Genomic DNA, 15,871 nt, shown 5'->3' on the forward strand with positions numbered 1-15,871 from the left:
AACATTTTGTCCGTAACAGATTCCATTGCCATTCAGATTTTGCCTTTTTTCCTTTCTCCTAGAAAACATATAGCTGACTTTTTTCTTTCATCTTCCAAAAGAAATAAGCTTTTCATCTCTCAAGCTGTATTTGTTTTTTCTCTGGGTAGTGAGTTTTTTCCCAGATTATACCAACTCCTTTCTTGTATTCCCTTAACCTCCCTAGTGAAAACATGGGGGGGAGGGATGCCCCTTGTACTAGTTATTGGTTTAAAATTCATGAACTATGGCATGTGTAGATTCTTTATTGGTTTACTCCTTGTCCAACACTGGCATGAACAGACACTTGGTTATTTAACATAAGACTGGACAGACGGAACGAGATATAGGAGAAAAACTGGAGATAAATTAGACCAGCAAACTTTACAAGTTAATCTGTGACTTTTTGTTCCACTTAAAATGCAATCAATTTGCCGATGGTTCTTTATTATTTACAGTTAATGTCTAAAAAGAGCAGCATCACTCCAGGGTAAAAAGAACACAAAGATGCAAAAACTTAAGATTTTAGTTTCAATTCTATCACTATCATTTGTTTTACTATAGGGGAGCTTTCACTTCTTAGTTTTTATGAACTTCAATATCTTCATGTATATAACGAAGAGATGATACACAGTGGATATCTCAAAAATGACTTATTTATAAAATTCTATTAATTCTAAAATTTTAAACATTAGATTAGTTAGTGCTTGTTAATTATAAGCTTTAAATCTTGGGAATAGTACATATGTACACACATACATTTTATGTACCACAGTGATCTTTGTGGATAGATTAGCAAAAAGCTGGGTAATATGGCTAATGCAATCAGATCTGGGTGAGGTACTGCATTCTGAATGTGTGTTATTAGAGAGCATATGCAAAGATCTTGCCTTCAACAGGCTCTATTATCACATCTGAACGTGATCCTTGAACTGTTTGATGGCATTGTGAAATTTGACCTGCCACCACTACACTGTTTTGTTGTCATTTTACCGTGCCCCGTTGGCCTGCTTATTACTCAAGGGGAGCCAAGCCCAAGCCCAAAATAACCTTATTGTGAGTCAGAAGGTTTGTGATCAATATAAGCTACAGCTAAACACTTCTGTAAAAAGAAAGCATTCTCTGGAATTCTGAGGACTCAGAAACTATGCTCCATATAGCCAAGATATAGCTAAGGAGTATTGGGATCCCTGCCTGAAATTGTCCAGTATTCATGTCTACTCATATTTCCCTACTCTTCAATTACAACCGAGAGCAAACATACTAACACATTAAGTATGTGATTAAGAAGTAATCACAAATACCTTCTACACACTGGAAATGCATAGATTTGTGGAATAAGTACGGACAGCTACCTATAGGACTTTGTATTCCTAACACTCAAGGAAGTTTCTCTTTAGGATGATCCCTAAAGCTACTTGTCCAAAACAGGAAGAGTATCTAGAACACATCTTAATAATTCATGTAGTCAAAAATTGCTAATTAATGATGTAAACTAGGCATGCAAATAGAGAAACAGGGTTTAAAAATAATAAAGTGAGTCTTTGGAAAAAAAATCCTAAAAAATTGTATCAGTAAAGTTAAGTGATAAGCATCTCCCCACTTAGGATATTTTTGTCCTCTATAAATCAACAGCATCATAGCTAGGGTAGTAACCTATAGAAAGGGAGATCTGGAGGACAATTCTGAAGGTTATTAAAAATATGACATCCTGACATATTATTTGGACCTTTGTAAAAAACAGACAAGATTTTAATTCAGCTTGGCCTCATATCCTATTATATCTCTGTTCCACTATACCTCATAGCTATTTACAGTAGCCCAGGAAGCAAGTGTGTACAACTATAGCTCTTAGCTGTAACAACATCCTAGGAAACAAGTTTATAATAATAAGAAAAAATGAAACTTTATGGAATACAGTTATCTTCCCAAATAGAATAGCTGGGAGATGGGTGGAAACTGCCCCCCAACTAGCCTTTACAGGTAAACTGAGAAAAGAATATAAAAAGTACATTTATATTTGATAAAGTACAACTGAATGCTACAAACAAGAGTAAAACAACAAAATAATTAGGCATTTACTTACAAGGAGTTCCTCTGCTGGCTTCTTCCATAGTTACCCTGACATAGGGCTTACTAAAGTCTACTTCAATTTCATCAGAAAAAGGAGCTGGCTGCTGTAAGCCCTTAAGAAGAGGAAAGTGAAGGAAAAGAAAGTTAAATTCAATGGTACAGACTGAAATACTAAAAACATGGCAGCTTTAAAGTACAATCAGTTATTCAATATGTTGGTGATTAGATTCCTCCTAAAACTGTAACATACAAAAGAAAAAAAAAAGAATTTCAAAATGACAAGTGAGAGTTGCAACCTTTTACCAAATTATTAAATTGGTAAATCATGATATGGAAGATAAATAAGTGCCTTGCTGATGATTTGGGGTAACACTGAGCAAGGTGGCTGGGAAACTAAGCATAATCCCAACTAACTGGGTCCAGAATAATGGCTCCTTTGCCCTACAGCAGAACATCCGACCCTGTTCTACGTAATGAAATTGCCAAGGTTTTTAAGTACATTTTCACACCACGTCAACTAAGGAAGGCAAACGGCACTTGTATGCTTTATTAAAGTATGATTATCATTGTATAATCCTTTACACTGTAGATATGTTCTAATGCTCATAACAGCCCTGTGAGGCAAGAAGTACAATAATTCTCAATTTAAAGGTGAGGAAAACAAGGTTCAAAGAAACTTGAATTATATGAATTACTGCATATGAATTATATGCAATTACTCAGAGGCAAAGATGAAATAAGAATGCATGGTTCAGTGGGTTAAGCATCTGCCTTCGGCTCAGGTCCTGATCCCAGGTCCTGGGATCAAGCCCTGTTGGGCTTTCTGCTCAGTGGGGAGCCTCCTTGTCCCTCTCCCTCTGTCCTTCCTCCCCCTGTTTGTGCTCTTTTCTCTCACTGGCACTTTCTCTCTCAAATAAATAAATAAAACCTTTGTGAAAAAAAAAAAGAAGGCAAGAATGCTCTTTCCTCTGTAGAGGAAAGACTTAAGAGTTTTTGTTAAATTTAATATTTTATTTGATGCTATTTTGAAGGGAATTGCTTTTATTTTTGGATTGTTCCTTGCTAGTATTTTTTTTATTATTCATTTATTCACAAGAGACAGAGAGAGAGGCAGAGATAGAGGCAGAGAGAGAAGCAGGCTCCACGCAGGGAGCCCTGTGTGTGACTCAATCCTGGGACTCTGGGATCAGGCCCTAGGCCAAAGGCAGGTCCTAAACCACTGAGCCACCCAGGCGTCCCAGTTCCTTGCTAGTATATAGAAATGCAAACTGATTTATATGTGCAAATGTTGCATCTGTGTGTGTAATTTCAGATGATTTTTGTATATTGACCTTATGTCCTTGACTTTACTAAACTCAATTATTAGTTCTAGCACTTTGATAGATTCCCTAGGATTTTCTACATATGAGATCATGTTATCTGTGACTAAAGACGTTTTATTTACTCCTTACCAATCTGGATGTCTTTAATTTCCTTTTTATCCTTTATTGCCTTACTTGGAATCTCTACCACAATGTTGAAAAGAAGTAACAAGGACAAGTATCTTTGCCTTTTTCCCAATCTTAGGGGTGATCTATGAAATTTTCTACCACTAAATATTCTGTTAACTGTTGGGCTTTTGTGGATGTCGTTTATCATAAAACTGAGGAATTGGCCCTTCTTTTTGCAATTTGTTGCAATTTGTCTTATAAGTAGGTTTTGGATTTTGTCACATGCCTTTTCTTTGTTACTTATGGTATATTAGATTAAATTGATTTTAGGATGTTAAACCAGCTTTGTATTCCAGAGTGAAATCCCCCTTGGTCATGCTATATAAATCTTTTTATATATTCCTGAATTTAATTTGTTAATATATTGTTAAGGACTTTTGCATCTAAGTTTGTGAGAAATTTTGAACAATAGTTTCCTTTTCTTGTGCTTTATTTTTGCCTGGCTTTGATGTTTGGTTTCATAAAGTGGGATAGAAAGTATTCTCTCTTTTCTGAAACTCTTCAAAATAGGAAACTATTTCTTCCTCAAATGTTTGAAAGAATTCACCAATAAAGCATCTGGGACTGGTATTGTCTTTGTGAGAAGATTTTTAGAGACTAATTTGATTTTTTTTTTTTTAACCTGGGATAGGTCCATTCAGATTTTCTATTTCATTTTGGGTTATTTTTGGTAATTTGCCTCTTTCTAGGAATGTCTATATCATTTAAATTGTCAAAACTCACCAATAAAAAATAAATTTATAAAAAAAAACAAAAAAATTGTCAAAACTTTTGGTGTTTAGTTGTTCATATTCTCTTATAATTCTTTTAATTTTTGTTGGGTTATAGTGATGTCTGCTTAAAATTTTTAATTCTAAACAGATTACATCATGATTGGGCTGAATCCAGGCACTAGGAAAACACTGTTTTATTTTTAGATAAGGATGAATTTTTAAAGATTGGGTTTTAGATTTATTTATTTGAGAGAGAACAAGTGTGAGTCGGGGGAGGGGGCTGAGGGAGAGAATCCTCAAGCAGGCTCCCTACTGGGTGCAGAACCTGACTGCAGGTTCGCCATGAGATCATGATCCAAGCAGAAACCAAGACTGAGCCTCTCAATTGACTGAGCCACCCAGATACCCCTTTAAGATTAGGTTTTAGGGCAGCCTGGGTGGCTCAGCAGTTTAGCACTGCCTTCAGCCCAGGGTGTGATCCTGGAGACCCGAGATCAAGTCCCGCGTCGGGCTCCCTGCGTGGAGCCTGCTTCTCCCTCTGCCTGTGTCTCTGCCTCTCTCTCTCTCTCTCTCTGTGTGTCTCTCATGAATAAATAAATAAAATCTTAAAAAAATATTAAGATTAGGTTTTACAATTTAAACAGATTTCTTTTGGGGGGACCTGGCTCAGTCAGTTGGGCATCCAACTCTTGATTTCAGCTCAGGTCATGATTTCAGGATTATGAGATCAAGCTCCATGTCAGACTCCCCACTCACAGGGTGTCTGCCTAAGATTCTCTTTCTCCCTCTTCCTCGGTCCCTCCCCACCATACACACACTCTCTCTCTAAAAAGAAATAAATCTTAAAAAAAAATTTCTTTTTAAAAAACACTTATAAGTTTAGTTTAAGATACGCTAAAGTTATAAGAGAAAACATTCATTTTTAGGAGACATGGGTACATTGTGTGTGTTATCATTTTTAAGAACATTTTTAAAGGAGATAAGAATAGACCGAGGACCCAAAAATATAGTTTTCTGTAGTTAATAGAGATTTCTCTACAGATTAGAGAAGACAATTTATCCTCTAGAAGTTAGTACTCAAATAGTTGCTTAACAGTAGTTTGTGTTTCTAAAAGCATATGGTATTCACAAAATAATAAATTTATGATTCTATCTATATAAAGCTAAAAAACAGGCAAAGCTAATTGATGATGACTAGAAGCCACAGGAAAAGGAGGGAGTTTAGGGAAAGTAGATAATGACAAGCAGGGATGTGAGAGTCTTCTGGGAATACTGGTGATTACATGGATATATACATACATAAAAATTTATTGAGCTTAAGGTTTATACACTATACTTAAGGTTTATATACACTTAAGGTTTATGCACTATACTTTATATAAGTTATACTTCAGGAAAACAAATGACACCTGGGTATAAAAAAGAATGTGATACTGATACATGCTACAACATGGATCCTGATATCTTGAAAACATGCTAAGTGAAAGAAGCTAGCCACAAAAGACCACTTATTGTATGATTCCATTTATTTTTTTAAAAGATTTATTTATTTATTCATGAGAGACAGGAGAGACAGAGAGAGAGAGACAGAGGCAGAGACACAGGCAGAGGGAGAAGGAGGCTCCAAGCAGGAAGCCCGACGTGGGACTCAATCCCGGGTCTCCAGGATCATGCCCCAGGCTGAAGGTGGCGCTAAACCGCTGAGCCACCCGGGCTGCTTGGATTGCACACTTTAAATGGGCATGTAAATTATACTGGTAGTGAATTATCTCTCAATAAAGCATATATATTTATATATAAATCAGGTAAAAATCTGTAAGACAAATAGAAAAAAAAGTGTTTATTAACAATAGTACATGTAGCTCAAAGATGAGCTTTATTGTGTCTCTGAAAGTTATCAGTAATGGTGTACTGGAGTTGCCTGTTAAGTATTCAGGAATTTTATGGAGCAGTTATTAAATCATTGGTAGTCTGAACTCAGCCACAGAAATTGGCAAATGCTACATTTCAGTGTTTTCCCCCCACAGGGAGCCACTTTATTATTATTTACTATTATTATTATTTTGCATACTTAGACCAGTTCAAGAATTATTATTGGGAGAAGAAAATGAACTTTGTGAAGGAAGAATGGCTAGGACATGGTAAAAAGAAAAAAAGTTGTCATTTGAATTTGAGAAGAAGCATTTACAATGAATTTTTGAACTGAAGAAAAATAAGATTGTAGTATCAGTAGCAGGAATGGGGAAGTTTTTTTTTTTTTTTTTTTTTTTTTGGTAAAGATTATTTATTTATTTATTAGAGACAGGGAGAGAGAGAGAGAGAGAGAGAAGCAGGCTCCATGCTGGGACTCGATCCCGGATATCCAGGATCACACCCTGGGCTGAAGGTGGTGCTAAACTGCTAAGCCACCGGGGCTGCCCAGAAGTTTTTTTAAAAAGGACTTGAGATCAAAGAAAATGAGAACTGAGAAGTCTTTGAATTTGGAGATTCAAATGACTATTAAGAGATCTTCTAGAATATATTAATAAAAGAACACCAGTGCCTTTAAGAAAATTAGACGAAAAGGAAATAGATTAGTAATAATCTCTCAGTAGAGATGTGCATCCATAAAAGGAATGAGAAAAACTGAAATGTACTTAGGAAGATCTAGTGGCATTTTTTTTTTTTTTAAGTTAAGGAGATCTGTACATGTCAAAGACAGAGGAAAAGGAGCCAAAGGGATTGAAAATATCGAGAAGGAAAAAATAGATATCTAAGGAAGAAAGAAGAGTCTAAAGAAATGGCAGGAAACGGCTTCAAAAGAAAGCAGTGGGGAAAGTATTAGCCTCAGAAATAAGAAAGACCACCGTTTTCTAAAAGCAGAATGAAAGGTGATAAAAGGACAATGTTAGATGTAAAGGAGGAAAGATACACAAATGTGTATCTGATGTCCTTGATTTTAACAGTATAGTAAGAAGGACATAAATGTCCTATGGGAAAAAAATGTCCTATGAAAAACAGGTAGTTTGAAATGAGATTGGATGCTTGAGGAAAGTAGGAAATATGTGGAATAGCTGCTGTGAGAAATGTACCAGAGCAATACCAAATGACTAATGGAACTACTGAGTTTTGTTTTGTTTTGTTTTTCAAGATTTTATTTATTTATTCATGAGAGACACAGAGAGAGAGAGAGAGAGAGAGGGACAGAGACACAGGCAGAGGGAGAAGCAGGCTCCATGCAGGGAGCCCAATACGGGACTCGATCCCGGGTCTCCAGGATCACACCCTGGGCCAAAGGTGGTGCTAAACCACTCAGTCACCCAGAGATCCCCCGGACTACTGAGTTCTGTATTAAGCCTAGATCAAGCTAGAAACATTAACCTAGAGAAGGCTGAGTTAACAGGTCTAGGAAGAGCAACTATGAAAGATCCTAGGTGAGGCCATGGAAAACAAAATGGGAGGGAGCAAAAGGATCTTGACATTTCTCCAAAGAAGATATACTAATGGCCAAAAAGCATGTGGAAGGATGATCAACAACATTAGTCATCATGGAAAAGTAAATCAAAACCACAATGATACCACTTCACACCCACTAGGATGGCTATGAGCAAAAAGACAGGCAATAACATTGACAGCAAGAATGTGGAGAAACTGGAACCCTCATGCACTGCTGCTGTGAATGTAAACTGGTGCATAACTTTGGAAAACTTCAAAATGTTAAACACAGAATACCATAATGATCCTGAAATTACACTCCTGGGTATATAACCAAGTGGATGAAAACACAGATTTTTTTTTTATTATTTTTTAAAGTAGGCTCTAGTGAACTCATGACCTTAAGATCAAAAGCTACATGGTCTACTGACTGAGCCAGCCAGGCGCCCCTGAAAACACATATATATTTTTAAAAACCTGTACATGAATAATGTTCATAACAGCATTATTCATGATAGCCAGAAAGTGGAAACAATCAAAATGTGCATCAATTAATGAATGGATAAACAAAATGGCACCTCTATATGTAATATAATTCACTTGTGAAAAGGAATGCAGTATTAATACATGCTACCACCTGGATGGACCTTGAAAACGGTATGTTAAATATAAAAAGCCAGATACAAAAGGCCACATACTGTATGAATGATTCCATTTATATGAAATGTCCAAAATAGACAAATAAATACTTAGAGACAAAAAGTGGATTAGTGGTTGCCAGGGAGTAGGTTGAGGGGACAGGGGGTGACTGCTAATAGATATGGGGTTTCTTTTTGTGGTGATGAAAACTTTCTGGAATTAGTGGTGATGGATGCATAATATAGTAAATACACTAAAAAACCACTGAATTGTACACTTTAAAATGGTTTAAATGGTGAATTTTATGTTATATGAATCTTATCTCAATATTAAAAGATTCATTTAAGTATCCTATCTTTTGGGGTACTGGGTAGCTCAGTCAGGTAAGCATCCAACTCTGGATTTCGGCTCAGGTCATGATCTCAGGGTTCTAGGATCGAGCCTCATATTAGGCTCCACAGTCGGCACAGAGTCTGCTTGGGATTCCCTCTCTCTCTCTCTCCCTCTATCCTCCCTACCTCCTGTCTAAAATAAAAAGAAAGTTATTAAAGATAGAACATTTAAAAAAAATTTTTTTAAAGCTTTTATTTATTTATTCATGAGAGACACAGAGACACAGGCAGAGAAAGAAGCAGGCTCCATGCAGGGAGTCCAATGTGGAACTCGATCCAAGGACCCCAGGATCATGCCCTGGGCCGAAGTGAGACGCTCAACCACTGAGCGTCTCCTCAGCCACCCAGGAGTTCCTAAAAAAAATTTTTTTTTAATGTCCTATCTTTAATAACTGTTTCTTCAATCTTCTCTGTATACTATGTATGTTCCAAGGCAGAAGGCAAATGCAGATGTCCCTCCTGGCTAAGGTTTCAATTCCTCCTAAGTATAGAAAATGAAACCTAAGGTTCAACTACAACAGATCAGCAAAATCTTTCTCTGTCTAGAGTTGCCTCCAGTTAGAATGAATAGTATTTCTAAAAATATCTTTCTAAAAAGTGTTTCTAGAAGCTAAGCCTTATAAAAGTAGGACTAAGTATTTCTACTTAATTCTCCTAAAACATACCTCCTTCATTTTAACCTCAAGGGAATCTTACAGAATATTATTTTCAAGTCATTTGACTATCTGGTTGTGAAGCATAAATGAAAGGGCATAGATTGCAACTTGAAAAAACTTAGATCTAAATCCCAATTCTATCACTTACTTAATAGCTATGGAATCACAGCTTTCATCTTCTATAAAATGGAAAATACCTGCCCTATAAGGTGAACTACAAGGATTAAATAAAAGACCATATGCAAGTAAGTAACTACCATAATGTTTCACATATAGTGGCACTCAACAAGTTTGGGTCATCATCAACATGAGCTCGTTTTCTCTCCTGTTCTGTGGAACACAGGTTTCATTATGCCAACAAAATTAACTAAATTGTATTAATCTAAGAGGTTAGATTCTAGATGCTATATAAAGTTTCTAATTCTATATAAATTATAACTGATATTATGATTAATGATCATCATCCCCAAATTATGAATGATTTTCTGAATGCAATACTGCTATCATAAAAACTTTTCCTGATTATGTTCACATATATTAACTACATATTCCTCCAAATTCCAGTGAAAGAGAAGAGATTCTGGCATCCTTAGGAATAGGAAATGGAAATAACTCAGAGTAACACCATTATTTGATACTGGCTTCCTAGTACTCTATTTCCAAGGATTCTTAAACATTTTTCAGCAAAAGCTTTCAGAACGACACAGAGGAACATTTCCCTTTTACCAAACATGCTGCATAAATGGTAATAGGTCTTACTGAGATCCAATTTTTTTCCATAATGTTAAAGGAAAGGCTGGCTGTAAAGTAAAAAGGAATACCACATGGTATGAGAAAGAAAGGATAAGGAAAAGAGCAAAAAGATTCCACTCCCTGGGGGAGGGAAGAAAAGAGGGGAGAGAGGGAGAAAAGAAAACAATTCTCCCTGACTCCTACTGCCATTTCAATGAATGTAAACAATGAGCTCATCTATCTAACCAGTATTTGGATATCTCCTAAGATTTTTTTTTTAAGATTTTATTTATTTATTCTTGAGACACACACACACAGAGTGGCAGAGACACAGGCAGCAAGAGAAGCAGGCTTCTTGAATGGAACCCAATGTGGGACTCAATCTTAGGACCCGGGGATCACACCCTGAGCTGAAGGCAGACACTCAACCACTGAGCCACCAGGTGTCCCTCTCCTAGACTTGTAAGTTGAACTTGTACTAAATTAAACCCATCACCTTTCTCCTAACCCAGCTCTTCTTTCTGTATTTCTACATTAAGTAAGAAGCACCCCATCTACACAATCTACCTAAGACTGAAATCTAGGAGTCATCTTCAACACCTCTCATCCTTTACAAGTTTCCAAGAATTGTCTATTTTATTCCTTAAAATTTCAGTTTAAATTCTCATTATATCCAATCTGGATCATTACAACAATCTCACAACTAGACCTTTGGTTTCTGTCAATCCTTGTTTCAAATTATCCTTCCCCAAACAATCAAGACGACTTTCTAAATTGCAAATCTGATCACATTATCCAAAGGATAAAATTTAAACTCCTTAGCAAAGAATACAAGATCCTTTATAATCAGGCCCTTGCTTACCTATGTATTGCAGGTTATTTTTCTGAACTTTAAACGCTAGTAATATTACTCATGGTTTACTAAACATACTATTATTTCACACTTGAACTTGTATTCTATCTCTTGTCCATTTCTTGGATAAATTATTATTATTATTATTATTTTTTTTTTTTTTTTAAAGTAGGCTTCACAACTAGCATGGAGCCAAACTCACATCCCTGGGATCAAGTCCTGAGCTGATATCAAGGGTCAGATGCTTAACCAACTGAGCCACCCAGGCGCCCCTTGTTCATTTCTTGAATTCCTATTTATCCTTCAAAGTTCAGTTCAGAAATAATCTCCTCAATGAAGCTTTTCCAAAACCACTATCTCTACCCCTAGATCAAAGTTAATCTGTTGCTCCTCTAGGCAGCCATTGTACCTCTAACTTTCTTCTACTTGCCCCTTTTCATTTTCTATCTTTTTTTCTTTTTTTAAGAGACAGAATATGCGAACAGGGGAGGGGCAGAGGGAGAGGTAGAAAGAGAATTCTCAGCAGGTTCCATGCTCAGCACAGAGCCTGACATGGGGCTCAAACTCACAAGCCTGATATCATGAGCTGAGCTAAAACCAAGAGTTGGATGCTTAACTTACTGAATCATCCAGGCACCCCTCATTCTGTATCTTAATTATTTATTGATTTCCCCTGTCTGTGAGCTTCTTAAGGGCAAGGTCATCTTTTCATCTTTGCACCTACAATGCATAGCAACTGGCACACAGATTTTCCCAATATATGAGACTGTGCGCTCTATCTCCATTAGCGGAACTGTTTCCAATTTGTGACTTATTCATACATATGATAAATATTAAGATAGGCTAAAAGTCTTATTCTCCATATTTTTGTGATTTTTTTATTGTACCTTTAGAAACATCTGTATCAGCAAATTCTTTATACTTATAAAAAAAACTAGCCATAAAGTTATCCTTTCATTTTTCCTCTTTAATTCTTTTCTCTCTTCTTTCCAATTCATTCTGACCCACCAACCCAGCTACCTAATATTTGCTGATCCTTCCAATTTCTCTCTCCTTTGCCTGGAAAAAAAAAAAAGCCTCTTCTGAGCTTTGAGCTCCATCTTAGGGTCACATCTCTCAAAGGGAAGGTCTTATTTATATTTATACTGCTAGCATCTTCTGGCCATGTTGACACATTTTATGTAATAAAATCTTGGTTGGTCAACTCAAATGTCAACTAAGGAGTGGGTAAGTAAAATGTGGTATGTGGAATATTATATGGATAGTGATGGATTATTAGATGTCAACAAAAAGAAATGAAGTACTAATACATGCCTACAACACTAATGAATCTTGAAATCATGCTTAGCAAAAAAAGCCAGCCACAAGACTATGCATTGTATGTATCCTATTTGCATGTAATGTCCAGAACAGGCAAATCTTTTTTTTTTTTTTTAAGATTTTATTTACTTATTCATGAGAGACACAGAGAGAGAGAGAGAGAGAGAGAGAGAGAAAGAGAGGCAGAGACACAGGCAGAGGGAGAAGCACGCTCCAAGCAGGAAGCCCATTGAGGGACTTGATCCCGGAACCCTGGGATCACGCCCTGAGCCAAAGGCAGACGCTCAACCACTGAGCCACCCAGGCATCCCCAGAATAGGTAAATACAGATACTGAAAGAGTGGTTTCAAGAGGCTGGGGAAGTTAGGAGGTAATGTGAAGTGACTGCTAATGGGGATGGGACCTTTTTTGGGGGGGTGATGAAAATACTCTAAAACTGGTTGTGATGACTGTTGCACAACTCTAAATATGCCCCAAACCACTGACTTGTACAGTTTAAATGGGTGGACTATATGATCTCAGTAGAGTTGTTATAAAAAAAATCTTTACTTTTGCTACAGAGCTAAACAGGAATTAGAGATAGAAAACACAAGTATACAATGGAGATGACAGACGAGTTTATTTAGCAGACACTCCTTACTAGGGTTGGTACAGCTTGTTGGGTGAGTGAATCTTTGACCATTAGCCCATGCTAAATAGCCAGTGTGTACTAGAGAGGAATGTGCAATAAGTAGCAAGTCACTCAACTGATTTGTGACATGAACATATAAAGCAAAGTAATTTAAAGCATTGAAATTCCGAGCAGCCCTGGTGGCGCAGTGGTTTAGCGCCGCCTGCAGCCCAGGGTGTGATCCTAGAGACCCGGGATCGAGTCCCACGTCAGGCTCCCTGCATGGAGCCTGCTTCTCCCTCTGCCTGTGTCTCTGCCCCTCTCTCTCTCTGTGTGTGTCTCTCATGAATAAATAAATAAAATCTTAAAAAAAAAAAAAAAGCATTGAAATTCCTAAATTCTAAGGACCAATAAATTTAAGTCTTTTCAGAGACCATTCCACTAAGACTGACTTAGATTTTGCTCTATCCCTGGCTATTGTGACTGTCAACAAGTATCACCTACTTGGTTATAACTTGTCCCTACTCCAAGACTGATTGCTGAATTGGTGCTTACCACTGATCTCCTTAACCTGAATTCTCTAAGAAACATTCAAAAATTAACAATGTTCTGTTTTGTTTACAGCTGAATGATTTTCTGAGTATACTTGCTACAATGTATAGAATAATATAGAATAATGATCCCCTAAAGATGTCTACATGTTAGTCTCTAGAACCTGTGACCAAATTACCTTACATAGCAAAAGTGGCTTTGCAGATATGATTAAATTAAAGGACTCTGAAATAGGGTGATTATCCCAGATTATTCAGGTGTGTTCGATGTAATCACAAGGGTCTTTGTAAGTGAATGAGGGAGGCAGAAAAGTTAGAATCAGTGAGATGTGATGACAGAAGCAGCAGTCAGAGTGATATGCTTGTTGGCTGGCACCACGAGGAAAGCAATGAGGGCAGCCTCTAAAAGCTGGAAAAGACAGATTGAAAAAAACAGATTCTCCCTTAGAGCCTCCAGTCCTATTGACACTGATTATAGTCCTCTGAAACCCATTTCAGACTTCTGACCTCCACAACTATCAGATAATATCTGTATAGTTTTAGGCCACTAAATTTAGTGCTGTTAAGCAGCAATAGGAAACGAATACACTTGCCCCTACCGTCAATATCATCATCAATATCAGGCCTAAAGCATATGCCTCCTATTGATGGAGTCCAAGTGCTTTTATTGCTCAAGATAGAGTACTGATTTGGAACAAATATTAATTGTGTCAGAGTAAAAATGTTTTTCCCTTTGCACTACACAAAGCTCCAGAACTAACCAGTGGAAACTGCAGTTTGATCAATGGCGAATGGTCAACATGGGTAAAGAAAACACAGAAACATATAATCCTTTCACTGGAATTTTAAAAGATGGATTTCATTTTATTAACAATGACATATATTATCATTACGTATTATCATATATATTCTATAAATTATATATTAGTAATATATATTATATATTAATAATAACTTCAACTATATATGTGTTCTTTGACATGTTTTTTATGGGAAGCTTTAAGGATACCAAACTGGGGAATCCCTGGGGGGCTCAGTGGTCTAGCACCTGACTTCAGCCCAAGGCGTAATCCTGGAGTCCCAGGATCAAGTCCCACATCGGGCTCCCTGTATGAAGCCTGCTTCTCCCTCAGCCTGTGTCTCCGCCTCTCTCTCTCTCTCTCTGTGTCTCTCATGAATAAAATCTATAAAAATTTTTAAAAATTAAAAAAATAAAATAATAAAATTAAAAAAAAAAGAAAGATACCAAACTGAGACAGGATGAGCAGTTTGGAGTGGGGTCTTTCATCGAAAGCTTGGCAGTAGTTAGCAAATACAAGATACTATCCCAGGAACAAAGAATTACAGGTAGGCAGTAATAGAAAAAGGCTTTCATCTAAGACATTAGCAGTAATAGAGTGAAGGAATGATACTGGAGAAAACTAAACACCATGAGATGATACTGAGATCAGATGACTGCTCCAATTTCTCTATTCCATTAGTTTTAATTTGATCTTTAGCCTAATATATACACAAATTCCAAATTTTCCCAACATTCTTTTTTTCCCCTAACATTCTTTTTCCCGTCCCAATGTAAAGCTCTCTCATAACTGAGCTGGGAGCTACAATTTGGTAAGAAAGCATAACATCTCCAACAACTGTGAAAATACTATTTACACTATTCATTCTTTCCATTATCTTAGAAGACTTGTCATACTGACATCATCAATTCTATATCAGTTTCTACCTTCCCTTGCAAGGTTAAGTGTTCAACAAAGAAATCTCTTCCTTACAATTGCACAGCGTGGCATTTTTGAAGAAATTCCATCTTCTTCTGTTGCCCCATTGGGTCCAGGTACCTCTTTTCTCCTCTTTCTTGTGTTCATTTTGGCTGAACTCTGTGCATCCATCTTCTTTTAACTGGTCATAGAAAATGAAAAAATTTTTTTCTCACTGAAGTGGAAAAAAAGTCTGTTACCAGTATTTCAGAGATGTTAACACAGATACACTCAGCAAATGATAGCACATATTTCACAAGATAAGCCAACTGCATCTGGCAAAAACAACAAAGCTTCACAAAACGCATGCTCTAATAGAAACACTGAAATGCCTCTCTGGAACAAGAGCCAAAATTAATCACTTGACCTTGGAAATTATTACCTTGACCAACATAACCTGTATACTAACTGCTAATTTCATAACCTGACTAAATGTAAAAGACTGGAATAACGTGACTGAGAAAATTAGTTATACAGATTTTTACCACTACCCCTTATAACATCCCTGGTGTATCTGGAGATATGACAAGTACAAGGAAATGTGAAAGGTATGTTTTTGGTGCAGATGGAAAAAGAGCTTTTTTTCAAAGAGACAGGCCATCACCAATTCCTGGCTTAACAAAGCTGGATTTTTTTTTTTTTTTTTTAAATTT

General features: G+C 36.7%; 1 protein-coding gene across 1 annotated transcript in view; it reads right to left on the minus strand.

Annotated features, from left to right (window-relative positions):
• The window catches only part of PCYT1A (phosphate cytidylyltransferase 1A, choline), a 29,828-nt gene extending 14,474 nt beyond the window's left edge, over positions 1-15,354 (minus strand). Inside the window, exons 1-2 of the mRNA XM_025474155.3 lie at positions 15,234-15,354; positions 2,105-2,204 (exon numbers count right to left, since the gene is read on the minus strand). Of these exons, the coding sequence (XP_025329940.1) occupies positions 2,105-2,204; positions 15,234-15,350 (217 nt within the window). The 5' untranslated portion in view covers positions 15,351-15,354. The remainder of the gene's footprint in view (positions 1-2,104; positions 2,205-15,233) is intronic.
• Positions 15,355-15,871: the final 517 nt, after the last annotated feature.

This window comes from Canis lupus, chromosome 33 (genome assembly GCF_003254725.2).
Source record: "Canis lupus dingo isolate Sandy chromosome 33, ASM325472v2, whole genome shotgun sequence".
Taxonomy (NCBI): Eukaryota; Metazoa; Chordata; class Mammalia; order Carnivora; family Canidae; genus Canis; species Canis lupus.